At 49.0% G+C, this 26,499-nt stretch overlaps 2 protein-coding genes across 8 annotated transcripts in view; both read left to right on the top strand.

Moving 5' to 3' along the window:
* Positions 1-1,589: 1,589 nt before the first annotated feature.
* On the top strand, positions 1,590-16,193 carry XAF1 (XIAP associated factor 1). 5 transcript variants are annotated; one of them, XM_061175031.1, is made up of 8 exons: positions 1,590-1,659; positions 4,110-4,245; positions 4,784-4,840; positions 5,201-5,396; positions 6,560-6,645; positions 9,298-9,639; positions 11,396-11,468; positions 16,132-16,193. In XM_061175031.1, exons 1-7 carry the CDS (start codon positions 1,628-1,630, stop codon positions 11,450-11,452), a joined length of 906 nt encoding a protein of 301 aa, XP_061031014.1. In that variant the 5' UTR covers positions 1,590-1,627; the 3' UTR covers positions 11,453-11,468; positions 16,132-16,193. The 5 variants fall into 5 exon arrangements, with proteins under 5 accessions (XP_061031014.1, XP_061031012.1, XP_061031011.1 ...); XM_061175029.1 differs by lacking the exon at positions 16,132-16,193 and adding an exon at positions 11,826-11,922; XM_061175028.1 differs by lacking the exon at positions 16,132-16,193 and adding an exon at positions 11,582-11,783.
* Positions 11,846-26,499, top strand: part of FBXO39 (F-box protein 39) — a 41,073-nt gene continuing 26,419 nt past the window's right edge. Inside the window, exons 1-4 of one of the 3 annotated variants that reach the window (XM_061175027.1) lie at positions 11,846-11,930; positions 16,132-17,199; positions 18,116-18,292; positions 20,165-20,229. In XM_061175027.1, the coding sequence (XP_061031010.1) occupies positions 16,174-17,199; positions 18,116-18,292; positions 20,165-20,206 (1,245 nt within the window). In that variant the 5' untranslated portion in view covers positions 11,846-11,930; positions 16,132-16,173 and the 3' untranslated portion in view covers positions 20,207-20,229. Of the gene's footprint in view, positions 11,931-16,131; positions 17,200-18,115; positions 18,293-18,636; positions 18,973-20,164; positions 20,230-26,499 lie in introns of those variants that run through there. The other 2 variants (XM_061175026.1, XR_009698223.1) reach the window with 2 other exon arrangements.

Genomic DNA, 26,499 nt, shown 5'->3' on the forward strand with positions numbered 1-26,499 from the left:
CAGTTCTGACATCACTGTGTGACCTTGAGCAAAGTACTTAACCTCTCTGTGCCTCCATTTCCATAGGTACAAAACGGGGTAATAATCCTTACACCAGAGCCATCGGGCAGATTAAAAAGGATCCTGCTTGTAAAATGCTTAGTATAATGCCTGGAACACAGGAAATGTTTAAGCATTCATTCGCCGCTGTTATCTCCTATCACTGATATTTATTGTTCGCACCCACTGTCTCTCATTCAGAACCTGAATTTTAGAGTCTGGTAGTTGGCTGGAGACCACGTCTGAACCTTTTCCTTAATCCCACTATCCTCCTCAGGAAAGCTGCTCTCACTCCATTTGCAGACTTCACAAGAATTCTCTCAGCCTGCTTGTGCCATCACTCAATATGGTGCTTTGGAATCCTTCTGTTAGCACAGCTGTGTCTGGGGTCTGGGAAAGCTCTGAGGACCCTGGGGGTGGGAGATGCACATGAGAGAGGGTCTATCGAGCAAGTGGAGGTGGGGGGTATGTAAGCAGCCTCCCATCCTGTTCCCACATCCCAGAAGAGCACTCCGTCTGGCAGGCCGGCACCCCTTCTCTTCCTGTGTGCTACCCTGGGCTGGTCCAGACGAAGAGCTTGTCTGCATCTTGGCTTAGATGGGCTTTCTTGCAAGCTCACCCACAGGGGAACATGAGAGCTGCATGCTCACTGAATCCTAGACCCTCCCGGCCTCACTCGTGGGGCCAGGTCCCCTCCATCCCTGACAGGTTCATCCAGGGACTGGGTTGTAACCAGGAGGAAGTTCGGGGCCTCCTGGGACTTCTACCCACAGATCCCAGCTCTCCTCCTGCAGAAACCCAGCCCCGTCTTTCTTCCATGAGCACCAAAGGTGGGTCCCACACTTCTGGAATCTTGAGTGAAGCTCATGCAAGTTACATCACCCCTCAGTGCAGTGGTTTCTGTGTCTGAAGACTTCCTCATTTGCCTGCCCGCTTGTTAGCATTACAGTTGTGCTTGCTGTAATGATTTACAAGCGAGGAAAGAGGCGCTCGGGGGATAGGCAGTTGCCCCAGGTCACCAAGCTGTTAAGCGATGTGGCTCCAAAGACTGCAGCCTTGGCACCCACCACGCTGCATCCCCAGTTTCTCCCGCCCTGACCAGGACCGGAGGAGGATGCAGGAGGTCCAGGAGCCACTCTCAGGGAGCAACCTTCAAGTTCAAAACGGCATGCCGGCTCTCTCCCCGGCAGAGGAAGGACCAGCAAGAGGACCAGGAGAGAGAGGGAGGTCAGTGTTTTATGGAAGGGGATGGAGAGACATGGATGCAGTGAGGCCAGCCTGGGTGAGGGGAGGGGCTGCTGCCCAGGGGGAGGCCTGGCCTCTGGCTCCCACCCAGGGGGTCGTAGAAACAGCTGGTGGCAGCAGCACAGGCCGAGGGAGGCGGCAGGGGCCGGCTGGGCTGGCCGAGCTACAGAGAGGCTTCCTGGAGTGTCCAGCCACAGGAACCTTGGAGCAGCCCTGGGCTGAGAAATCTGAAAACCCCTCCCTTCCTGGGCTGTGGGCGGGGTGGTTGGAACACTTTCAGTTTAGTTTCTCTGCCTGCAAGAACCGAAACTCCTCGAAACAGAAGGACTCCGCAGACCAGAACATGGAGGGAAACTTCCAGGTGTGCAGGAACTGGTAAGAAGTTGCTTTCCCGGTGGCCGACCTGAGGCTGGCTAGTGAGAGGGGCAGACAGGATAAGGCTCTTTCTGAAGTTAAGAGAAAAGGATCCTTGTACCCAGGAGGGCCAGGGTGGAAGATTTAAACTCAGGAGATGTAGGAAGATGATGAGAGATGGTCAGGGTTGGCGAACATCCCTGAATGCCATCCCACTCCCACCCCAGATATTTCAGACTTTCTGGGACAGTTCTAAAGCCAAACAGCCAGGCTAGCTGTCCCTGCTGGGCTACTCACACTTTTCAGAACTTGGGTCCTAACTTGGAGTTTGGATCATATGCTCCGCACACCAGTCTTAGACAGAAAGGGGCCCACGGAGATTGTCCGGGACCACACCCACCCTCACCTTGAGAGGGCGCTGTGGAACGGGGTAGGGGGATAGAGCAGGGATCCAGACCACACCTCTAACTCAGGGAGACCCGGCCCCTTGAAGTACCTCACTCTCGAAGCTCCCTACCTGTGGTGGGAACCAGGGGGATCCCTCCCAGAGAGCTTTCTCCAGGCAGACCCTCCTGGCTGAACCAGCTCAGGAAGAAGAGCTGAAGGGCCAGGCTGGGCAGAAGGAGAAAGGGGCCAGGCCGGGCAGAGGGGCAAGAATAGAGGAAGGGAGTGGGAAGCAGCCTTTGTGCCACCTGCTTGGGCTGTGCAGAAGCCAAGACCTTGTTCAGACCAAGCAGAGTGAGGCTCTGGCTACTCCCCTCTGGCCACATCCCAAGTGCCCAGGACATGGGCGGGCAACTCTCATCATCCTTCAGGCCTTTAGAGCTATGGCCACTACGTGTCCTCTCTCCCAAGCTGCCACGAGCAAGAGCTGGTTGAAATGAAAGGAGGAGTATTAAGAAACACCCTGCCTGGGACCTGGGAGGGTCAGAAGCTTGTGTTTTTTGGGGTCTCCAAGAAGGGTCTCAACCTCTCTGTGGGTTGCACAGGTGAGCCTTAAGGCAGGGAAAGATAGATGGCTTCTCGCTCTGGGAGACCTGGGAAGCTCTCCCTATGGGGATTCTGAAAGTTGGCATTGCCCTTGCAAGGAGAGTGGGCATGCAGGGCTGGACTTCCAACTGGCTGTGGGCCAAGCAGGGGAGCGCTTGAAAATAGACAAAATATTTGAAAGAATTTGATATTTGTTATTTCATTTTAAAAACAGCTTTACCAAGGTATAATTGACATAAACTGCATTTATGGTACATTTTTAAAAATATTTATTTTATTTATTTATTTGGTTGCACCGGGTCTTAGTTGAGGCAGGTGGCCTCCTTAGTTGCGGCTCACCGGCTCCTTAGTTGTGGCATGTGAACTCTTAGTTGTGGCATGCATGTGGGATCTAGTTCCCTGACCAGGGGTTGAACCAGGGCCTTCTGCATTGAGAGTGTGGAGTCTTAACCACTGCACCACCAAGGAACTCCCTGTGGTACATTTTTAAAGTGTGCCATTTGACATGTTTGTCAAATATATCTATATATATATATTATATATATATATTATATCTATAATATATCTATCATATATCTATGTCAAACATGTTTGACATGTTTGACATAGATATATACCCATGAAACCATCACCATGTCTACTAAAATTCAATAAACTATCAAGTTAGGAAGAACGAAAGGGAATTTTATTCAAGCCACAATGAGAATGATAACCCAGGAAGCAGATTCTCAGAAAGCTCTGAGAACTGTCCCACCAGTTAGAAGTCGAAGGCACAGTCATATACATTTTTGAGACAAAGGATCATACATCAAAATGACATACTGATATTTCACAAAAAGTTCACCAAGGATACATAGTCCAAGTAAGCACGTACAAAGTGTACCAAGCAAACAGCGAGTCACTGTCACTAGGACCCCCTACAGAGCTGGGAAAGAACCCTATTCTTTTATGAAGTTACATTGCTAGCTTCAGAAGAACGAAAGAAAAAATTGATCTTTACAATCGAGCAGGCACTCCCATCTTTGAGGAGCTCTGGTTAATGTGTAATACAGATGCACACCGTACATTAGGAAGGGAGGAGGCCCAAACAAACACAGAGAGAATTTTATGTTTAATTTTTTCTTGTCCTGCCTTAAAATATAAATTATATTTCATCAATCACAGTCAAGATAATGAACCTCTCCATTACCCCCAAAAGTTTCCTCCGGCCCCTTTGTAACCTCTGCCTCCTGCCCCTCCTCGGCCACTCCCTCTCACCCCAGGCAACAGAAGAGTTTACAGAGTATCCTTACACTTATTTTATGATTTTGCATTGTTCTGATTTAGTAACAACACGGGGAAGGGGGGCAGGTGGTATCGTCATGATATTTTCAGTGCTTGAGGCCTTGAAAGATCTTAATCCAGCAGCCCTGGATATGAAATACGGCTCCCTGCTTTATACCATGAAATAAGCCTGTTTTTCCTCCCTCTTGATCCTGCAGCAAAAGAAGCGTGGCCCCTGGCCACTTGGCCCTCCATGAGGCCCACTGTCTGCTGTTCCTGGTCCGCTGTCCAGAGTGCAAGGAACCCGTCCTGCAGGATAAGATGGAAGAGCACCGCCAGGGCGGGCACCAGCAGGTGGGGAGGCGGAAGCAGGGATGGAGGTGGGGGCACCAGGCGGCGAGTCGGAGCCCGGTCCTCACTGCAGCCCGTCTCAAGTGGGCGCCCCGCGCCCAGCTCCCCCTGTGAAGTGGAAAGGGTAGTTAAATCTGCCTTTCTTGTACTGCCCTGAGTCAACCCTGGTTTTCCCATCCCCTATCCTTTCCCTACAGGCGATGGGTTCGGCCAAGGCAAGGGGGTCCCTGTTTCAGGAAAGGTAAAATGTTCTTTCGAGATGTGGCAAGAGGAGAGACAGGAAAGGAGAGCTCTAGAAGGCGCTCATGGCCAAGGCTGGTCAAAGGTTAACTTTTCTCTCCTGCTGTTTCTGGAGATGGTCAAGCTCAGGCATCCATTTCAACTCAGCGGGTCCCACAGATGCTCCTTGAGCACAGGGCCGGTGCTGCAGGGAGACGAGGGAACCTGACTCCTGCCCCCGGGCGCTCACAGACCCACACCTGACACACAGAGCCAGGGCCGCTGAGCTGGGTGGGACTCCAGCGTCTCCCTCCGTGTTTAGGTGGGGTGTGCCATGTGTCAGCAGAGCCTGCCGAAGCACTTGCTGGAGATTCACGAGGTGAGAGTCAGCTGTGATTTCTTCTCCCAAGCCCAGGAGGAGGGGAGGGGGCCAATAATAAAGACGTCCCCCCACCCCCCGCCTCCAGCTCTCTCTTCTCGCCCAGGGAGGCCTGGGGCACGGTGAGGAGCTAGCTCACCACAGGGCCTCCTGCCCCCAGATGCCCGTCAGAAGGGCCTGCCACGGTCCACAAGCCCAAGAGAGCTCGTGTTTGCCAAGGAGCATCCTCCCACCCCCTGGCCTTTCCCACTTGCTTTCTCTTACTGGCTTCAATCCCCCAGGGAAATAAGCTCATATCCCCAATGCAACTGCAGTCACTGCAGGCCAGTGACCATGCCCGTCCCGCCTGCCTCCCCGCAGGCCAAGGAATGCCAGGAGCGCCCCGTCGAGTGTCAGTTCTGTGAGCTGGCCGTGCGCCTCAACAAGGTGGACATCCACAAGCACCACTGCGGCAGGCGGACGGAGGTCTGCCCAGGCTGCGGCCAGCGCTTCGTGCTCCACATGCTGGCCCGGCACAGAGATGAGTGCTGGGGTGAGCAGACCCGGCGCCAGAAAGGTGAGCAGGGATGGCAAGGAATGTAAGCTCTCAGCAGGACAGGTGACATGTGTGATGACAGATACACGTCTCAATTTCATCTGGCTATTCTGGACCACGTACTAGAGTGGCCTTCTCGTGTGTCTGCTGTGATCTCTAAATGACTGGTCCAGGGAGACCAAGACGCCAGGAGCTGCGGGCCTGGGAGCTACACAGATGAGTGCAGAGGCAATGGGGGCCCAACAAAATGGGAGGCTTCCTTGGAACCCCTCAAGCACGATTCCAGCCTAGCAGAGACCCACCTGCATCCTTTTACAGATGAGAAACCTATGCATAGAATGAAACAGGGGCTTGCTAGAGGCAGAAACCAGACAGGACACCCAAGTTCCCTGACACCAAATCAGGAGCTTTTTCCATCATCAGCAGCGGACAGAAGGGATCTAGTTGTAACTCCTGACCTTGGGGCCTATGTGTTGGCCGCCTGGTACCACTGTGTGTTCTCTTGACCTGGTTACCTCTTCATGAGGTGTGTTTACGGAGGACAGCAATGTGACAGATCTTGTGTTCACTGGTTGTTTTAGTAACACAGTAACACGTGGAGAGAGCCTAAAATCCTTTGGATGGTAAGTCTCTCCTGGTAAACAATTTTATTAAAATCGGCAAATGAAAAACTGGAGTGCTTGAGATTCGTGTACGTTTCCAGCATGGCTGGGCTTCAACACAGCCAACAAACAACTCTTCAGCACAACTTCATCAACACAACACAACTTCAAGACAACACAACACAGCTTCAACACAGTCAACAAAGATGTGTGCAATAACTCCTCGTTTGATCACAGAGCTCAGAAACTGGTGAAATGAAAGAGCAGTCAGACTGGACGGGGCTGGCGTCTGTGGTAACGGCTCCCTCCGTCTCCTTAGAAACCAGTCCTGCTCCAGGAAAATGTGTCTTCATCAGGGCTGTGTGCTGCCCCGAGTGCACTTTTGCAGCTTAAAGGAAATGATGTGGGTGATTCCTGCTGTGGGTGGCCTGTGTGGCCAAGGACCCTGGCAGTGCAGGACACTCACAGCAGGCCGGGGACAGTTCATCATCAGGACTGCAGGCCATGTACGCAGTTGTGGGACAGTCGGGCTAGCCATTTTCAAGGGCAATCATTTGTGCTGTTGTTTCCATGCTTTTTCAGGGAAGAGAATTCCAGCTCCTGAAAGCAACATCTGCTGTCATTATTGCAACCAAATGATCCCAGGAAATAAGTATTTCCACCATGTGGTGAGTAGAAATTAGTTATTTTCTAATGGTGCCAATAGCTAGTCCATATTCCAAAAAGTGTGATGTGAAAGGTAGATTCTGGGTCCAATTTTACACAGCATGGATAACAGAGGTTCCCATATTTAGTTTTGCTTTGTTCAAAAAGGGATGTTGTGAATTGGTTTAGGCTAATTTAGCACACATAATTGGTCTCCAGTCGTGCCAGCCCTTCAAGGAGCCTCCCTGACCAGTCCAGCTATCATTGATCACCTCCAAACATCTTCAGCCTTCAGGGCCTGGACATGGTAATTTGGTCCTTAATAGGACCTGCCTTATTATTTTCTGTCCCATGCGGGGGTCTTCTCAATTAGACTGTGAGCTCCCTCGAAAAAGTTAACAACTTTCTCCATCTTCCCACAGTGAAACGGATATCAGGGCTAGGTACCAAAAGGGGGACTCTGTAAAGATGTCACGATGTGATTGATTGATTGATTGCTTTTGCCTGGGAACATTCACAAACTCCTCCCTCCATCGCTCTGAGCACGTTTTAGTGCATTAGCCCGGGCCAAGCTGCTCCCTTCTTTTGCAGGAGGGAGCATTTTCTTTCTGGGGAAACTTCCTAAGTCTTCTCTCCAAAGAACTCATTTCCTTCTGCTTGGATGGAGCGCTGTTTGTCCTTTCTTTACCCTTCAATTCAGAGAAATATGAATATCAGAACTAAAGAGACCCTAGGGATGATCTAGACCTTTTTGTTTATTGTGGGACAATACATATAAAATTTACCATTAGTGACATTTAGTGCATTTTAATAGGAATACCTGACTTAATAAAGTCTAAATTAATCATATTCCCTACCCTCCTTACAAACAATATATGGATTTGAGAACATGTTGACTCCAATTCTCTATTCCCACCTGATATGTAAATGCTATGGAATTTAGTTTCACCTTGTTTTCATACTATCCCTCTTTAGTCATTATTATTGCTGTCATTTTGTGCAATTCATGCCTGCTTGGATATACTCTCATATTTACCTTTCTCTTCGCTCACGTTCTTTCTTAAATCCCAAGCTTTCCGTCTCGGTAGGATTTCTCTCTTCCTGAAATACACGTCTAGGTAGTTCCCTCGGCAAGAAGCTGTGAGGAATAAATTTTTAGTTGCCTGCACAGGTACTTTCTTCCTGCATTATTGAATGGTAGTTTAACTGTGCATCCAATTCTACGTTAACCGTTATTTTCTCTTAGCATTTTGAAGTTTAGTCCACCGACTTCCCACCTCTGTGATTGCTGTTGATAAGTCTGCTCTCAGTGTAACTGCCATTCCTTTGTGGATAACCCTTTTTCTTTGGTTGATTTCAAGATCCTCTTTGCCTCTGATCTTCCTGGTTTCACTGCAATGCATCCAAGAGAAGATTTATTTTTATTCATCCTGCTTAAAACAATATGCTCAAGTGTGTTTATTTTTTTCCTCTCTTCTTCACAATTTCTCCTGCCCAAATCTAAAGATTTAGTTCTGCCTTAATCAGTTCTGAAAAGTCTCAGCTATAATCTGAGAATCTTGGAATCCCCAATATTCCCTAACCCCTCCATGTTCTCCCAACTCTTTCTGTGGAACATATTGGATGTACATCAGGCCTTCTCGTTCTATCCTCGTGTCCCTTAACCTTTCACATTTTCTATTTCTCTCTCCTATATTCTGAGTAATTTCCTCAAATCTATTTTCAAGTTCATTCTTTCTTGGCCAAATCTAACCTGCTATTTTTAAGCCTATCCATTGAGGTTCAGTGTCTGTATTTTTCATTTTAAGAAGTTCTGTTTATCTCTCTTTCAAATTCACCTACTCTTTTTTTCATAGGGTCGTATTCTTTTCTCTTGTTTGAATCATTTTTGATTAATTTATTTTACAGTCTCTCTCCTATAGTTCTGTTATCTGAACTCCTTGGAGACTAATCCTAATGGTTGTGTCTATGACTCTTACCCAAGGTAGAGTGTTTCCTTGTGTGTAAATTTGAATCGTGAGTTTCTATTTGGTGAGACTCTATCTGTGAGAATCCTGTATGACCTAGTTTGGGATGATGTAACCTCCAGAGGGATTTTGTGATTGCTTCTGCCATACCTCCCAAATTTTACATTAATTCTTCTGCTTGGGTATTCCCAGAGCATGAGGATTTTGTAAATCTGAACCCCAAATACAAGAATGGCATGAGCCTCGGATTTTGAGTTTTCAGGAGTGTCGGTTTTGCTTCCCCACCCTCAATTTCTAGTCCAAGGTAGACAAGCTTTCTTGCCACTTTCCTTTTCCAATTAGCCGATTCTTTTCTCTTAGCCACCACAGGTTAGCCTTCAAGGTTCCCAGCTTTACTCAGGGAAAGGGGAATCTTAACTGCCAATTTCACTTCTTGTGTGGATGGGACTCTTCTCTTATCCAAGCTCTTAGATACGAGATTGACCCCACATCTCCTCCTAAAGTGTCAGCTCATGTGCTTAACAGGTCAGGTCTTCATTCCTGGAACATGGAGCTTGCTTGCTTTCTTGCAAAGTCAGCTCAGTGAATGTTTGTCATATTTTATCCAGCATTTCAGAGTGGGAAAATTTCAGGTTATCTTGCCTATTGTATTGTCCACCATTAAAGCTGAGGTCATTTTAAAATTTGAAGTATGACTCATAATTGCAGGACAGATGCCGTCCAATCTCAGATTCTGTGACATATTCTCCAGTTGGGAAACCAGATATTCCTCCTTCATCCCTTTCAAGTCAGGCTGCTGAAGATCAAACTTCCACAGCAGAGAAAGACGTCCGTCCAAAGATGAAAAATACAAGCAGATTTCCCCTTCTTTCTGAAAAGTCAACACGGCAAGCACCAAGAGGCACAAACAAAACCACGGATCTGCCTTTGAAGTCTGATGGCAAGCTCAGGGCCTCCTCTCCTGTAGAAGACGAGACAGCCTATGACATTCTGAGGAGGTGTTCTCAGTGTGGCATCCTACTTCCCCTGCCAACCCTAACCCAACATCAGGTACCCAGCCTCCATTCTCTCCTTATCTGGCTGGGAGCCATCTGGACAGTGTTTAGAGAAACCCAAGACCTGCAGGATATTCTCAGACATCTTTATCTCCCCTTTCTCTGTGTGTCCAAATCCATTCTCATAGCACCTATCACCTGGTAATATATGTGCATCATCTCCCACCTCAGAAGGCAGAGCCAGATCTTTCATCTCTGTATCTCCAGTTCCCAGCCCAGGGAATGACCACAGCAAATGCCCCAAAACGGTGGAGCAAACAAATGAACAGAGCACACCCAATCTAGCTCTGTAGCTCATGGTGTAGATAAGGCAATCCAGGCCCAGAGATCAGAGCCTTGGTCAAGATACTAAGTCAGTTGGTATCTTGCCTCCAGCAGATCAGGATTTGCAGCCTCAATAGCCTGATTTGTTACATCCTAGATTATTTTCCAATAATAATAAGAATTAGTATTAGAGGTAGTTAACCATTATGTACCAGTTACAATGCAAAGCTCTTTACAAATGGTTAATCATTATAAAAAACATGCAGGTATTTTATCCCTATCTTACAGATAAGGAAACTAGACAGAAAGGTGAGTAGCTTCCCCAGGATTATACAACTAGAGAGTGGCAGAATCCAGCCTAAAATACATGTGTATATAGTTCCAAAGCTTATGCTTTTAAGCCCCAAACAGGATGCCTCACTCAAAAAAAAAAAAAAAAAGCTTTCATTATTTGATGTTTTTCAAAATACAAAAGTACTAGATACTACTAAATACTAGGTTTTGTTGTAACCAGTTGACATGATACCATACAAACAAATATAAAGATAAAGCTCATCCTCCCCGACACCCACCCCACTTCCCCAGTCCCACGCCCTGAGATACTAGTTTCAGAATCCTGGTGGGTATCCTTCCAAAGCTTTACCTCTGTTCACACAAACATGAACAAGCCTCTGTGGGGTTTGAATTGTTTTTTCTTTTCCCCTATGTATCATCTTCCTATATTCATTACTCTGCCATTTGCCTTTTTCACTGAATATATGATGCACACTCCTTACAAAAAAGTAGACCTAGATCTTGTTTTTTCTAACTTCTTCTCTATATGCACACAGCACATAATTTTACAAAGCTGAGTGAATTTCACACTTGCTGGGGGTGTTATTATTGCCATATTTCCTTGCCTCCCACAATTTGAAATTTCCTTCCATACTTCCCTCCATCCTTACATAATAGGGTTGCCGAATTTAGCAAATAAAAATTCATTACTTGGGACAAAAATAACTACAAAATAATTGCATGAGACATACTTATACAAAAAAAAATTATTTGTTTCTCTGAAATTACAATTTAACTGGACATCTTGTATTTTATCTGGCAGCTCTGTTATATAACCACACACACACATACACATTTGGAGTCCAATTATACACATTTCTTTGCATCTTAATGTTATGATTCATCAATACCCAAGGACATCCCTCCAAGTCAAATGATGTTCCCCCCCCCTTTTTTAATGGCATAAGAGTCCATGGTGTGGGTATCCTCTAATCTGTTCGTCCACCCCTCTCATGATGATAGGCCTCTATTAAACATTGTCCCAAGCCTCCCATAGACCCCTCATGGCTCACTGGGCTCCATACATTTTCTATGGCATCTGTAGCTCAGGGTTCCTGCTCCGGGAACTGGGGATAGGATTACCCAGAGATATCCTAGGAACTAACACTCCCCACTTTAAACACATTGAACTTTTTTAATATCCATTTCTTTAGGAGAAATGCTGGTGGTTAGCTTCATCAAAAGGAAAACAAGTGAGAAGTTCCAGCTAGCTTTGGAAAAGAAAAGGTACAACAGATTTAGAAGATTTTGTTTTTACACTGGTTTTTCTGCTTGCTTTCTGTGCTAGTCTTTACTTGCGAAAAGAGATGGGTTTTATTCACTGGGTTTCTTTCTTGTAGAAGAAAAGGTTTGGATTCTAACTGTTTTCCTCCTTTTGAGCCGAGATGTTGGTTTCCCCAAGAGCTACAGATAAACCAGAAGAAAAAAGGGCTCTGTCTCTTCTGCCTGAGAATTCTGATCAAGCATCTAGGCTCCACACAGCCTGGACACCTTAGGGAACCCAGCTTTGTCCCCGAAGAATAAAAAAGCCTTCCCTGAAAACTTGTCCTCCACCTTTCTGTAGATTTTTCACTGGTTTTCCAGGGCCATGGATGGCAGCGGCTAGCACGGCAAGGAAAGGGGAGTGGCAGCAAAGAAGAAATGGAGAAAGGAAGAGAAAAATGAGGCTGGGTGACAGGGGAGAGCCAGGTAAAGCACAAAGAGGTGCTAGTGAGGGCTGTTGGCAGGGAGACACCTAGAGATACAGCCCACCTCCCAGCAAACAGCACACCCTACCTTTCTGCCTGGCCCGTGGGGAGACCCCAGACCCCACCAGGGAAGGAAGGGCCCAGGACACCCCACCCTCCCGAAACTGGAAAAGTGGGGCATTTCTCAAGCTTTGTCAAGTTGGCGAAGTCAGGTTTGCTTAAGACTTTCCTTGGGTCGGCGGCGACAGTGGTTTCCCAAAGAGAGGCCCCGCACGCTGGGTCCCTGGGACTGGACAGGACCCCGGGGATGGGTCAGGACAGGAAAGGTGGCGACTGCGCGGGCCTGCGCCCCAAGTCCGGGGGCAGAACCTCTTCCTCGCATGAGGAGGGACGGGTAGGGGGCGCGGGGCCCAGCCTCCCGCCTCTGGCCCCCCGGCCAGGGCGCCTTCCCGGGCCATCTGCGCGGGGACCCGTCTTGCCCCGCACGCGCACGATCGGTTGAGCTGGCAACCCCAGGTTTGGGCCCCGCGGCCGCGGGCATGAGCAGAGCCCCGCAAGTGGCGGCGCGTCACAAAGGCGGCCGGGCGCTCGGCCTCTAGCCTCTGCGGGGCCTGGCGCGGAGTCGGCGGTGGCGCCGGTGGCGTCGGAGCGGAGGCGGCGCGGGCGCAGCAGGCCGGCGCTCGCGGTCCCAGCAGCCCGAGCAGAGAGCGGCGGGTCTTGGCGAGCAGCGGGTAAGGCGGCGCGAGCGGGCGCAGGCCGGGGACGCCCCCCGAGGCCAGCGCGGGGGTGCGGGGCTGCCCTCCTCACCTGCCGCCCCCGCGAGGCTCCTGGGCCACCTCCCCTCCCCGGGTGATCGTACACCCAGGTTTCCTCCCAGGCTTGGCGGCTGTGTGACGTGGTAAACCCAGCCTAGGTTCCAGCGTCCTTAGGCTGGGTTGGAATCCCGCTCCCCACCTAGCAGGCCATCTCGCCGGGACACTTTCCTAACCTCCCATTTGTAAATACCTTCCGTACAGGGATGTTTTGGAAGCACCTTGCCACCCACTTTCTGATGGCAGCAAACACTTTTATAACATTTACTGTGTGCCAGGCACTGTTCCGGTGCTTTCCGTATATCAGCCCGTTTAATCCCCCCAACGCTAGGAGAAAGGTACTATATTACCCATATTTACAGATGTGGAGACTGAGGCATAAATAAATTAACCAACTTGCCTAAGGTCACATACCGCAGTTGACAGAACCAGGATCCAACCCACTAAGCTACAAGAGGGGAGGTTCCAGGCGGTAACATGACTTTTGGACCACTTGCAACACCTTTCCCAGCCCACCAAAGATGTTCTTCCAACCCCCCCGCCCCCCATGGCTTAAAGTGTCTGATAATTCTTCAGACTCTGTGACCTTGCTGGGTCAAAGGGCTTCGATTAGCTTTCGAACTGGTTTAGCTTTTTTCTTTTCTTTTCTTTTCTTTTCCCTTGGCCGCTCTGCGAGGCTTGTGGGATCTTAGTTCCCTGAACAGGGATCTAACTGGTGCCCCCTGCAGTGGAAGTGAGGAGTCCTAACCACTGCACCACCAGGGAATTCCCTGGTTTAGCTTTTCTTGAGCACCTCTTAGGTCCCTTGCTCCTTACTAAGTGCCGTGGAGTCCCCTAGCCCCGGGCAGTTTATATGTGATGGAGGACACAACCTTATTTCTTCATTAGTTAAATGTTTAAGTACTTCCTCAAAAGAAGAATGAGGCTGTCCCTAGTCTCAAGGAGTGTGTGGGTTTCTGGGAGAGAAAGGCTTAGATTATACTAAGATTATACTAAGGATGGACACAGGGAGAGAGGAGAAAGAGAAGGGGAGCCGGCTGACCCCACTGGAGCCCTGTGTCCTGGGTGGGGGCAGGCTGCTACCAGTTCCCGTGTGGAAGTCTGTCTGGGTGGGAGATGGGAGGGCCGGCTGGAGGCAAGGGCCAAAAAGTTCTGTAGGTGATCATGGGGTAGGGAGGACAAAGGCACAGGGGAAGACCCCAAAATAGGTCCCCTACGGGAGCTTGCTTGACGATGCTCATCGCCACTGTGCTGTTGGGGGGAGCTGGAAGAGGCCTGGGGGTCCATCACAGGGAGAGTGGGTAAGAGAAAGAAGGGGATACCCACCACCGGGTCTATTCAGATGACAGATGCCGTGTGAGACGTACGCAGGGCAACATGAGTGATGCTTACAGACACTGAACACACATTTGGCAAGCACGCACACAAACAGAAAGCAGCACATCAAACACACTGGAATAGTTGCCTGTGGTGGGGAGCAATGGAGTGGGACATAGAATTAAAAGGGAATAAATGAATAAATAGAATCAAAGAGAGGTCTTGGGGGCTTCCCTGGTGGCGCAGTGGTTGAGAATCCGCCTGCCAATGCAGGGGACACGGGTTCGAGCCCTGGTCCGGGAAGATCCCACATGCCGCGTTGCAACTGGGCCCGTGAGCCACAATTACTGAGCCTGCACGTCTGGAGCCTGTGCTCCGCAACAAGAGAGGCCACGACAGTGAGAGGCCCGCGCACCGTGATGAAGAGTGGCCCCCACTTGCCACAACTAGAGAAAGCCCTCGCACAGAAACAAAGACCCAACACAGCCATAAATAAATAAATAAATAATTAAAAAAAAAAAAAGAGAGGTCTTGCACAGACAAGTGTCTGTCCCGAACTGAAAATTACGATTAACTTGTCCCTCCGAACCCGAGGCCTGAAAAGTGGAGGTAGGAAAAAAGTATAAGAGAAAGAGTAAGAAAGCCCAGGTCTAGCCTGAGTCCTGTTACTAACTTGCTGTGTGACCATAGGCAAGCCCCTTTACCTCTCTGTGCCTAGTTTCCATCTGTTAAAAAAAAAAAAAATCAATTCTCAGATCTCTTCCAGCTCTGAGTTCTTGTGAACCACAATGAATGATCTTGGGTTACCTGGTAAAGAAGCCAATAAAAGCTTTATGAAGTGGTAGGGCTTGAACTTTAAAAATGGGGGGTTTGGGAGAGGTAAAGCAAAGGAGGGTAGTTCTCAGGCAGGGGAAACATTGAAAGCAAAGCCATGAAGATTACAGCAGATGGCTATGAAAAGTCTGACCGAGGGCTCAGTGTATCTGGCGGGGCCTTAGCCCAGTTCTTCCCTGGGACTCCCTAGCCTGGCTGGGGATACCACCTGCAATCCAACAGCCAAGTCAGAGACCTTTCAGTCCTCCCAGTACAGGTGTTCACCAGTTACCAAATCATGTCTGCCAAAGAACTCACTACCCACCCCGATTCCCACTATAATGCCACCCTAGTCCCAGGCTTCAAGCCTGGCCTCTACTATGGACCATCCTTCCTCCACTCCCCCAGAGTATTCTTTCTTTACCTCAAGACTGACCACGTCACTTCTGGGCGTGTGATCCTTCGACCTGCCCTGACCTCAGCTGAGGTTCTCCACCTTTGTGCTGCTGCTGCACCTTTTGAATATAAACACAGCCATCAGCAATGTCGCTGAACACAGACACTGATTCTCATCCAGAGAAGATGTCAGAATTCCAAAGTCTTAAGGAGAGGGGACAGTGAGAATCCCTGGCTGTAGGACACAGCCTTTATCACATCATTCAGAGCATCTTGAATGATGACCTTGAACCAGCACCTCCCACTGCTCCAGCTCCAGTTCCATCACTCCCTGACCCTCACAAGTTAAGCTCCAAGCAATTTTTAGTTCCTTGAATGTGAACACATCACGTATACTCACAGTTCTGTGGCTTTGCCCATCTTGTTCCCTCTGCCTGGAATATACCAGTTCCTCCACCACCAACCTGTCTGCCTTGCAAATCCTACTCACCCTGCAAAACCCAGCTCAGATGCCACCTCCTCTGAGCAGCCCTCTCTACTTCTTCTTACACAGACAGAACTAATACCCCCGTTTGTGCTACCCTGCACCATGAATATGCCTGAGGATTTTCATGTCTCCCACAGTGTTGTCATTGAGTCCCGGTCTATGTCCCTGATAGACCCCTGATGGGCTGTGACTCCTTGCAGGTGTGCACAGTATGGTGGATTTATCATTGCACCCCCTGCACCAGCCCAGTACCTACACATGGGGCCATAGTGCAAGTTTGTTCCATTGGGTTTAATATGTGTTTGGCAGGTGATGGTTCTTCCTTTTTACTCCCCACAGAAAACAAGTGATTGCTTTTCTTTCCTCATTTTTGGAAGCCCTGCCTACCACACAGCTGCAGTGGACATCCCGGTTCCCTGATGGATGAAGAAGGCCAACCGATCCAGCCTCAAGACCAGAGCTGCTGGGCCACCCTTCCCGATGTGTGCCTACATCGTATTTTCTGGTGGCTGGGAGACAAAGACAGGTCCAGAGCGGCCCTTGTCTGCAGAAAGTGGAACCAGATGATGTATTCGGCTGACCTCTGGCGATACAGGACCATCACGTTTACTGGGAGACCTTCCAGGGTACACGCGTCCGAATTTGTGTCGGCTCTTTGGTATGTTAAGAAATTTGGTCGTTATCTGGAGCACCTGGAGATCAAATTCCTGCATCCTTACAACGCTGTCCTGACCAAGAAGTTCCAGGTCACCATGCAAGGCCTTCTCTCGTGTCTGGGCAAGAGAAACAACCGTCTGAAATCTCTGTCCGTCCAGCACCTGGAACTGGACCGCCTGGTCTGGAGGAACAGCATCAGGAGCTTGCTCATGAAAAGCTTGAGCTCATTCTTGAAGAAAATGGGCAAACACCTGGATTATCTCAGCCTAAAAGGGGCTAGGCTCACCGTGGGGCAAGGCTGCCACATCCTCAACTCCCTGAGCTACTTAAGGAAAGAGAGTGTGGTGTCAGAGCTCAACCTCGAGGACTACTTCAGCCACCACCTCGCTGTCTACAGCAGCCCCCAGTTCAACAAGACCATGGCCACGTTCCGCAACCTGGTGTCCCTGAGCCTCAACTACAACTGCATCTCCGACGAGCTGCTGGAGAACTTGTGTGAGAACAATGCCGGCACCCTCTGGACCATGAACATCAAGTGCCACAGTCATGACCCCCACGGGCAGGTCATCTGGGGCATGTCCTGGGCCAAGCTGGCCAGGTGCGCCACCAACCTGAGAGTCAACTTCTTCTTTGAGCAAGTCATGAAGTATGAGCGCTTGGCCCGGATCCTCCTGCAGGAGATCCCCATCAGGAGCATCAGTCTGAGAAACTGCTCTTTCAGCGACCCCGACTGGTCCATGAGGCCCACCCTGACGGATCTCCTGCCCACCTTCCGGCACACTCTGCAGGTAGGTATGAGCTGAGGGCTGGGAGGCTTGTGAGGAGTGGCTGCCCCTCAGGTTCCTGCTATCTGCTCTTGGCTGGGCTTGCACACACTCACTCAAGGTCAAATTGAGGTTCTGGGAAACGTCACCCAACTAAGCCTCCCCCGGTCCCCAAGACCGCAGCAGAGGACAAAAGCTACTGCTCACTTCCTATACGTGGAACCAATTCCTGATTGGCTGTCAACCAAGGAAAGCTCCTACATCCCTGGCTCAGAGCTGTGAGGCCTGAGCATGAAGGAGCCTCTACAGGTGAGAAGCAGGTCAGCAGCTTCTTCTACTTCTCCACCCAGTCACAGCAGCACACAGGACCCAGTGTGACTCCAAACCAGACAAAAAGCCAAATTTGACCCAAGTTACAGAAGAGCTCAGAGGTGTGGGCTGTTCTCTAATCTGGCAGCTCCCGATCTATAAAATTGGGATCATTTTGTCCACCCCCCCCTCCCCCGCCCCGCAAAGACCTCTCAGAAGGCTGTGGGGATTGATACTGAAGCGTATAAATACCACTACTAACAGTGAGGGATGACAAAGTGCTAAGAGCTCATTTACGCTCACACAGCCCTGAAGTGGGCAGGCAGACATCATAACCATTCGGTGCTGCCCATGGTCACCTGGCTAGTCCATCGCAGAGCCAGGACCACCACTTTGGTCTCCAGACTCCAGATACATTGCCTCGAAACTCCAAGTTTCGTAAATTTGGATGAGATCACTTTCATTCCCAAATCCCTTCTTCCGACACCTGCGTGTCCAGTGCCCCTTATCTAAAGCGCTTGAACCACCGTGGGCTGCCAGGCCAAAGCCAGGGCACGAAGGTGTTATGAAATGATCCAGCCAATCCCAGCATCTCTGTCCACATCCGTCTTCCCCTTTGGTGCTTTTCCAGAAACTAACTTTTGAGTTCAACAACAAACATGAGTCTCTGGACGAGGAGCTGCACCGCCTCATCTTATCCTGCAGGAAGTTGTTTTACTTCAAAATCTGGGCTTTCCTTGATGTTAAGTTTGTGGAGCAGATCCTGCAGAGTCAGGAAGAAGGGCGGTGTGCCCTGCGCACACTCAAGGTAAGAGCCCCCCCGGGGTGGGTTCCATGGGGATCGGGCAAGGGCACCCAGGCCCCTAGGCGGGCAGGCGTCCAGCCCCAGTGTTCCTGCTCTGGGATGAAGGTCAGGAGTGAGGCAGGGCACGGGGGGGTGGACGTCTCACAAGTCCGTCCATTGGAAATTAACAGTTTCACGGAAGGTAATCTGGAGCTTTCATCCTTAGTTGGGTTTCGGCTTTTCCTGATTCTGCCAACAATTGTACGTGTACATCATTCAGATTGTCTTCGGGGTCCGGGTGATGTAGCCACTGTGTGTGTGTGTGTGTGTGTGTGTGTGCGCACGGAGGTGTTTGTCTATCGGCACAGGTGAGAATTTATACAAACAGATATGAGACGAATGAAGAGGACAGGACACTGCGGGAAATTTACAGGAAGTACAGAAAGCTGATCGATTCAGAGCTTAACTATGTTGTCATCGCTTACTCCATGAGGTAACGAGCGCTCTCCAGAGGAAGAAAGCCAAGAGCACTTTGAACTTGACAATCCGAGCCTCACAGAATGACACTTGGGGCATCCCTTACCCCCACCCCTTTTTCTCCTCTCTCTCCTCTTTGCTAGTTTCACACCAACATGTCACCCCAGCAACGGCTGGGACTTCTATGTGAATACCCCAGGTGACTTTAAAGTGCTATCTTTACCAACTATCCGGGGGTGATTTCTTTTTTTGTCATTTGGTTCTGCTTTTTGACCCTCACTCAGCCACAGAGCTGAAAGCCCAAAGCCGCTTGGAGCAGTGTCTTACTCGGGGACCCTGACTAATCTCCCTCCGGAAAAGGTGTAAGTAGCCAGAGAGCAAATAGAGCAGCTGCATTTTCCACTGACTGTCAGTGTCAGTTCAGAAACACTTTCTATCGTGGCTGACCTTCACATCAGAGCCTCCTGCCACTGATGCTGGCCAGGCCTGATCTCAGATGAATGAAATTCACCAGCACATCCTAGAGTGAAGCAGGGAAATTCCCTCGTTTAGAAGGCGCCTGCTCAGAGCCGGAACTCCCTCCCACAAGAGATCAGCCCCTAATTTATCAGTGTTGTGGACTCGGGTCTCCCGCATCTGCTTTTCTGGTGTCTCCTTTATTCCCCATCCAGGCAGCATGGCGCCCAGCCTGCTACAAACGTTCAGTTCTCATGTGGGGCTGAACCAGAAGTGGCCTTTACACTCATATTCACGAAGAATCTGTAATGTCCTGGAGGACTATTCCTAATGCGATGTTAAGTGAAACTGTAGCCCTTGAGGAGGAACTAAAGGTCCTTGACTTTCCTTAATGGTTAAACTATGATTATTTTGTCTTCTTTGACTGTTTGCATTTCTTTCTGCATTTTCTTGCTTCTCTGACTAAATTTATTCTTTGGCTAAAGTTTTTCTACAGACAAGAGGTGGCAGAGGGTAAGGGGTATCTGTCCCAGGAAGGCCCCATAGGGTCCTGCTTGGTTATAATCTAAGGGAGAGCTCCCAGGTCTTAGTTGCTGAAACCAGAAGGGCCCTTGGGAGCCATCTAGTGCCTGTGGACCAGAAATGAGGCAGCTTGCTTTGGCGGAGAGGGAAGGCTCAGCTGGAGTGCAGACCGCCTGGGAGACTGACTGATTGATTGATTGGTATAATGACTTATTCATGCTGTGGACCAGTTCTGGTTAGTTTCCTTTCATCCCCAAACACAGAATCTAAGCATAGAGGACTCTTTTATGGAAAATATGTTAACAGAAGTAACATTTTTATGAACATGTTTTCCATAAAAGAGTGAATTCGTTTTCCAGTTTTGCAAATCTCTTGCACATCCCGCTTAATAGCAGACAGCTGGGTTCTCATCCGGGTTTCTGTGGTCTGTCATAACATCAGACGCCGTGCGTGGAGCCTCCGCAAAACTCCGGAGAGAATTAGAGTGAAAAAGGCACGTAACGTCTTGCTATTAGTGGATCTCTTGAAAAAAGGTCTCAAGGACCCTCAAAGATTCCCCTGACCACACAGAGAGCTACCGCACAGACCTTCCTGTTCCCCGAGGAATCGAAACAGCATGAAGCCCGGGAGAGTCCTAGTGGGAAAGTGCAGAGCACACGAGGTTTCCGAACCCACGGATTTTTAACAGGTATCCACTTTTTTATTTACCGCATTCAGAGGCGCAGTGGTAGGTGGAGACACAGACTTGTGGCCTCACTGGGTGACAGCTTATCCACGCCTGTCCTCCAGTGCAGGGCAAGAGGCCGGAGGGCTGCTCCCACACGCCTCCCCCTGCTGAGGGTCGGCAGAGAGCACGCGGTTCTTTGCAGAAACGCGCAGAAGAAACTGGCACGTCCTGTCTTGTATTTATGAGCAGGAAACACATTCTGACTTCCCGGTGCCTCCTCTCAGCTGTTGGTGGAGCTGATGAAGCCCCGGCCACCAAGTGACTGGGGTCAGCGCCTAAGAATTTACGAAGATAGGAGGAAAGTAGGGCTGTGATCAGACTAAGGTGTAAACAGTTACCCCAGGCAAATTGACAATGAAAGTGCAGTTTTTCGTTTTTGAAAAGACTCTCAGGGGCGGACCTCTGACTCTCTGGGCTGGAAGGGTTCTGAGACTTGGGTTCTTGGTCCACTTAGGCCACTAATTTGTGTGACCCTAAATAAGTTCTTTATCCTGCTCAGGTCTTAGTTTCTGCTATTTGTCAAATGGGAAAAGCTGAACAGTGTATCACTGAGGTCCCTGAAAGACTAATAATGCTGGGATGGGGTGTGTGACACTGAACCTGGTGTGAATGGCCACATTCCTCAGCCCCAAAGCGCCTGGGCTTCCAAACCAGGCTGCCTGGGTTTGAGTCCTGAGCTGCCCCTCACTTGCTGTGTGTGTGCCCTTCGGCAAGTATTTCCCGTCCCCCCAAGTGTTAACAGCTCTGTTTGTGCATGGAAAAATAATAGCGCCTCCCACCTGGGTCTGCTGTGAGGGATCAACGATTTAATACATGTAATACCACACATAAGCCTATCCCTTGGACGTTCAACAAATGTTGGCTTTTATCTTGTTTAATAAATGAGGAAACAGACTCAGAAAAGGAAGGTCACTTGCCCAAAGTCATACAGCCAGTTCGTGGCAGAACCAATACTATGGTTTTCTGATTCAGAACCCAGAACTCTTTCTCCCAACCCTAAGGATAAAACGGGAAGAATCCAGTTCTCCCTGTCCCTACTCAGCCCATGCCAGACAGATAATTAAAGTGATCATTGGTTGAGTATTTACTATGTGGTAGGTATTAATTCACAGTTTCATTTAATCCTCACTACAGCTCTTGAAGGTAGAGACTGTTATCCCCCTTTGAGAGAGAGAAGAAAACTGAGGCTTAGCAAGATGAACCTGCCCAAGGTCACACACTTCGGAAGCTTTGGAAGTGAGCCTCAAACCCAACCCAACTCCAAAGCCATTCTCTTACTTACCACGTATCGCCTCCCACAGCAAAAAGATTTGGAGTCAATTATCCTGTAATTCCATTTAGCACAAGAGCGTGTGGAGGAGAGGATCAATGAAAACTTTTGTTTTACTGTGTTTAGCTTAGAAATGCTGCCGGGTCCAACAGATCTCTTAAGAACCAAGTATATGAGTAAAACAGAACAATATGAATTCATCGTTATGATGTTTTTAGGATGATGTCATTGTTTCAGAAAAAAAGTCACCAGCGGTAACTTGATAGAAACAATCTTTTATTAACACAAAATAGTCCGCTTCTTTTTTTTTATAGTTTATTCAGATTTTCTTAGTTTTTTGTTTTTTTTTTTTAATTTTTATTTATTTATTTATTTATTTATGGCTGTGTTGGGCCTTCGTTTCTGTGCGAGGGCTTTCTCCAGTCGTGGCAAGCGGGGGCCACTCCTCATCGCGGTGCGCGGGCCTCTCACTGTCGCGGCCTCTCTTGTTGCGGAGCACAGGCTCCAGATGCGCAGGCTCAGTAATTGTGGCTCACGGGCCCAGTTGCTCCGCGGCATGTGGGATCTTCCCAGACCAGGGCTCGAACCCGTGTCCCCTGCATTGGCAGGCAGATTCTCAACCACTGCGCCACCAGGGAAGCCCTAGTCTGCTTCTTTGATGGATACTTACCCCTTTATACAAGTGACCCAAACAGCTATTCCAGAGAGGAGACCTACAGAAAATTTGATTTGCAGTTGGAGGCCACAGAATTGTATTAGTTCACTGGATGAATATCACACACGGAGAGAAATTTGCCTGCCTTCCCTGGGTGGTGTTTAGAAAATTGATCTGATTCCTATTCCTCTACATTTGCAAAAGTACAGATTTTAAAAAACACTGTCTAGACACAGCCACACAGAAAATCTCAAATGTTCAGGTGGTGTTTAAGCCCCTTGAGAGCATACATTTTTGCTTTGTTCATTGTGTATCCCGTGTGCGTAGAACTGTGCCAGGCACAGCAGAGGCACTCACCATTGAATGATTTAAAATAAGATCTTGTCGAGGTGTGAGTCCACCTTTGTTTACAGTAAATAATTGCTTTTTTAAATATTTATTTATTTGGTTGCACCAGGTCTTAGTTGCAGCAGGCAAGCTCCTTAGTTGCGGCTTGCCAGCTCCTTAGTTGTGGTATGCAAACTCTTAGTTGTGGCATGCATGTGGGATCTAGTTCCCTGACCAGGGATCGAACCCCGGCCCCCTGCATTGGGAGCATGGAGTCCCCTGCACCACCAAGGAAGTCCCTAAATAATTGTTTCAAAGTAAAATTTGTACAGATTTTTAAAATATTTCTTAAAAGTTAATGTGCATAATAGGAAACTGAAAAACACAAGAAGCAAAAAAAGTCACCCATAATCACAGTTTACAGTTTGACGTGTCCTTCTAGGTCCCATGTATGTATCTACACAACTAAACATCCATTTTTATGTAATTAAGATTGTATAGTTATGTATCATGCTTTTTCACACATCATGAATATTCACTGTTTCAAAGTCCCAAAGCTATTCAATATATGAGTATTTTGATAACCAAGAATACACTATACCAACTCAATCAGGAAGAAAAAAAATGTAATCCTGCCTCTCTTGGCGACAAACGTATCGTAAAAGACAAAATTGGCAACAGGCCTCTAGCTAAAGATATTGTCAGAGTTATGATTAAAATACTGCATTCCCTTAATGTTCAATTAAAAATGAAATATAGGGACTTCCCTGGTGGTCCAGTGGTTAAGACTCCATGCTTCTCCTGCCAGGGGCACAGGTTCAATCCCTAGTTGGGGAACTAAGATCTCCGCGTGCCACATGGCTTGGCGACCCCCCCCCACAAAAAAATGAGAGATAAAGCAACAGAGTACACAAAGTATAATGCTTCTAAGAGAATTCATTATCCAATGTATACTATTAAAATATTAGCAAGGAGATATGTTTCCATTGAATTACTCAGCAATGTATTTCTATAGTACAGCCGAAAGAGATGCACACACATCAGTGGTCAGCCTCAAAATGTAAATATGAACACATCCACACACATCCCTCCCTCTCGAACCAGCACACAGACACAGTGCGTACTGTTCAGAAAGGTGGTTTGGCCAATCCCTCCCCCCCCCAGAATAACAATATTTCATATGAATCTTAACAAAAAGATACTTACAAAATGTCTTTTTACTACCTCTACTTTTAACATATATCAGGCGCTTCAGAACATCCACTAGATACTTCAAAAAAGTACTTAGCATTGTCAACTATTTATACAGCAGTGAGGAATAAAATGCACACACAGAACAATGGTTATGACATGGAAATGTCTCCCAAGTGTGACCAGTCTGGCGCAGAAGCTTCTTTCCTTCCTCCTCAAGGTCTGCCACTCCATGTCCTCTAACCCACTGGACATACGTGGACCTGGATCACCCCTGATGTCACTTCTAGAGGTGATTTAACTGTTCCATTTCAAAATGTCATTTCCAGAAGACATTTCTTTCCTATGACTTTTTAAGAAAACAAATGGGCATTTACAAGATGTGCGATTTTCTAACTCTGTTATCCGTGGGCAACCTCTTTACATCTAGAAGGCCTAGATGGGGCAAGTTTTCTTTTGAAAAGTGGTGCGGGTGGAGGGTGGTGAGTTGCGAGTAGCTTTTTCGTATTATATAGACAGGCCTTCTATAAACAGCCAGTAAATCTAACCAAAAGGCGGTGGGTACTTCCCATTGGCTAAATATGGTCTGTTATTCCACCATTTCTATCTCCTGAGATCAAGGTCTGGTAGAAACGACAACCACTGCCCTTCAACCCCTCCTCACCCGGGGCTCTGCTCACCCATTAAGGCCTTTGTCAGATGTTGTCTGGTCCAGGTGAGGCACCCGTTGTCGACCAGGGCTCCACTCACCTGCCAGGCCCATTAAGGTGTCCGGACGAGGGGAGGTCTCGTCCAGTTGGGACAGAGCGGTCACCCCACGTCCAGGATCTACACAGCTCCAAGGCCTGAGGGTGGCCGAACTGTTGTCCAGGTAGACCCACCTTCTCGGGCCCTCAGAGTTCTTACAGCCTCCGTGGGGTTCGAGTGGCCGCTGTTCTCGCCCTGCCCCACCCAACTCCCAGAAGTGCCGCCGCTGGGCGGGGGCTTCGCCTGAGCCCCCAGCTTTGGGCCGAGAGATCAGGCAGTCAGCAGGGTCTGGCTAGGAGATGGGGGCAGGGGAGAGGTCTGGGCCCAGCCAATGGGCAGCCTGTCCCCGGCCCCCAGGTTACCTGCTGGCCGAAGGCCCGAGGACCTGGATGGAGGGCCCCACGGGAGAAGGCCATGATCCACTTCTCACCACACTCTCTGCCCGAACTCCAAAGTAAAATGTTTTGTTTTGCCCACCTTACTGAGTAATAAGGCAAATATGTCTTTTTCTTTTAAGCCATCAGTAAGAACACACGTTTATGGCACCAATACAACTGTGCAATTATTTTAGTCAACTCTCTTGTGTACTTTTAGACCACAGGCTGGTAATATAAGGCCTTCTCAGCACAACAAACCTTACAAATCACTTTACCAGCCCTTCTCACCACCCCCCCAGTGTCCCCTCTTCACAGATATGGAAAATAAGGCCCCGGGGGGTTGGGGGTCTCGCCTACCAGTCTTCAATAAGTAGCAAAACTGGAAGCAAAAGCATGTCTAAGCCCAAGGCCTTTGTGCTTTGTCGGCCACAACCATTCCTAGGGAATTTATCCAATCCCCTTCCCCTCCGCCCCAGGGGAAACCTTCTAAGTCACAACCTAACTTTGCCACTCACCTATGTAACTGATGGCCTGCCTGTGACTGAGGAATTAGACAACTTTAGAGAAATACAGGTACAAGAAGAATGACAAAGATGTTTCCTGAAGGACCATTAGTTATAGCAGAAAAGTAAAATCAACTAAAGAGTCCGTTAGCTTGGGAGTGGGTGACCTAAGCACTGGTAATTCTGCATCATGCAGCAATTTAAAGACGGAGGTGGGTCTTCATGTCTCCACGTGGACACCCTTCAAGACGTACTAAGCGAAAAAAAAGCAAGCTGCAGGTCTCTCCTGCGAGGGTCAGGCCACAGGGCTGTCCCGTGGCCTCCCACCTCGGGCTCCTGCGGCCCCTCTGGCTCTGGGGCTCATCAAGCTCCCTGCTACGCCCCCAGCCGGCCTCCTGGCCGCCGCCTCGACCCCCCACCGCAGACAAGACCAGACACCGGGGAAAGCGATCCCGGCGGGTGGGAGCCAGTGTCCGCCTGCTTCCTTCAGGGGTCCGGACGCTGAAGACCAGGGTTTCCTTTCGTGGTGGTCGAGGAAACCGGAGAACAGCCAGTCTCATTTGAGGAGGTGGGAGTTAGAAGCGACAAGGAACAGGTGGGCCACAGGGGTCGCCGACTAGCTGCTGGCTCTGGCCCCGCCCCCAGGCTCTGATTGGCTAAAGCCAAAGCTTCGGGCCGCGCCGCTCACTCTCGGGAGCATTTCAATGAATGGACCTGGACCGCTCTTCAGCTGCCTCCTGGGAACCCCCACCTAGGTCGCCCCTGCCTAATTACCTGCCTTTCTCCAGAACTTGAACTTGACCGTGGTCTACAGCGTCTTACATGATGTGACCCCAGTCCACCTCCCTGGGCTCTTCTTGTACCACCTTCCCCTTTTCTCCAGCCACATTGGCCTTTTCTCAGTTCACTAAAAAGGCCAAATGAGATTGTTTTCCCCAGATACTCACATGACTGCCACCTTCTTGTTGTTCACCTTTAT

Source organism: Eubalaena glacialis, chromosome 19 (genome assembly GCF_028564815.1).
Source record: "Eubalaena glacialis isolate mEubGla1 chromosome 19, mEubGla1.1.hap2.+ XY, whole genome shotgun sequence".
Taxonomy (NCBI): Eukaryota; Metazoa; Chordata; class Mammalia; order Artiodactyla; family Balaenidae; genus Eubalaena; species Eubalaena glacialis.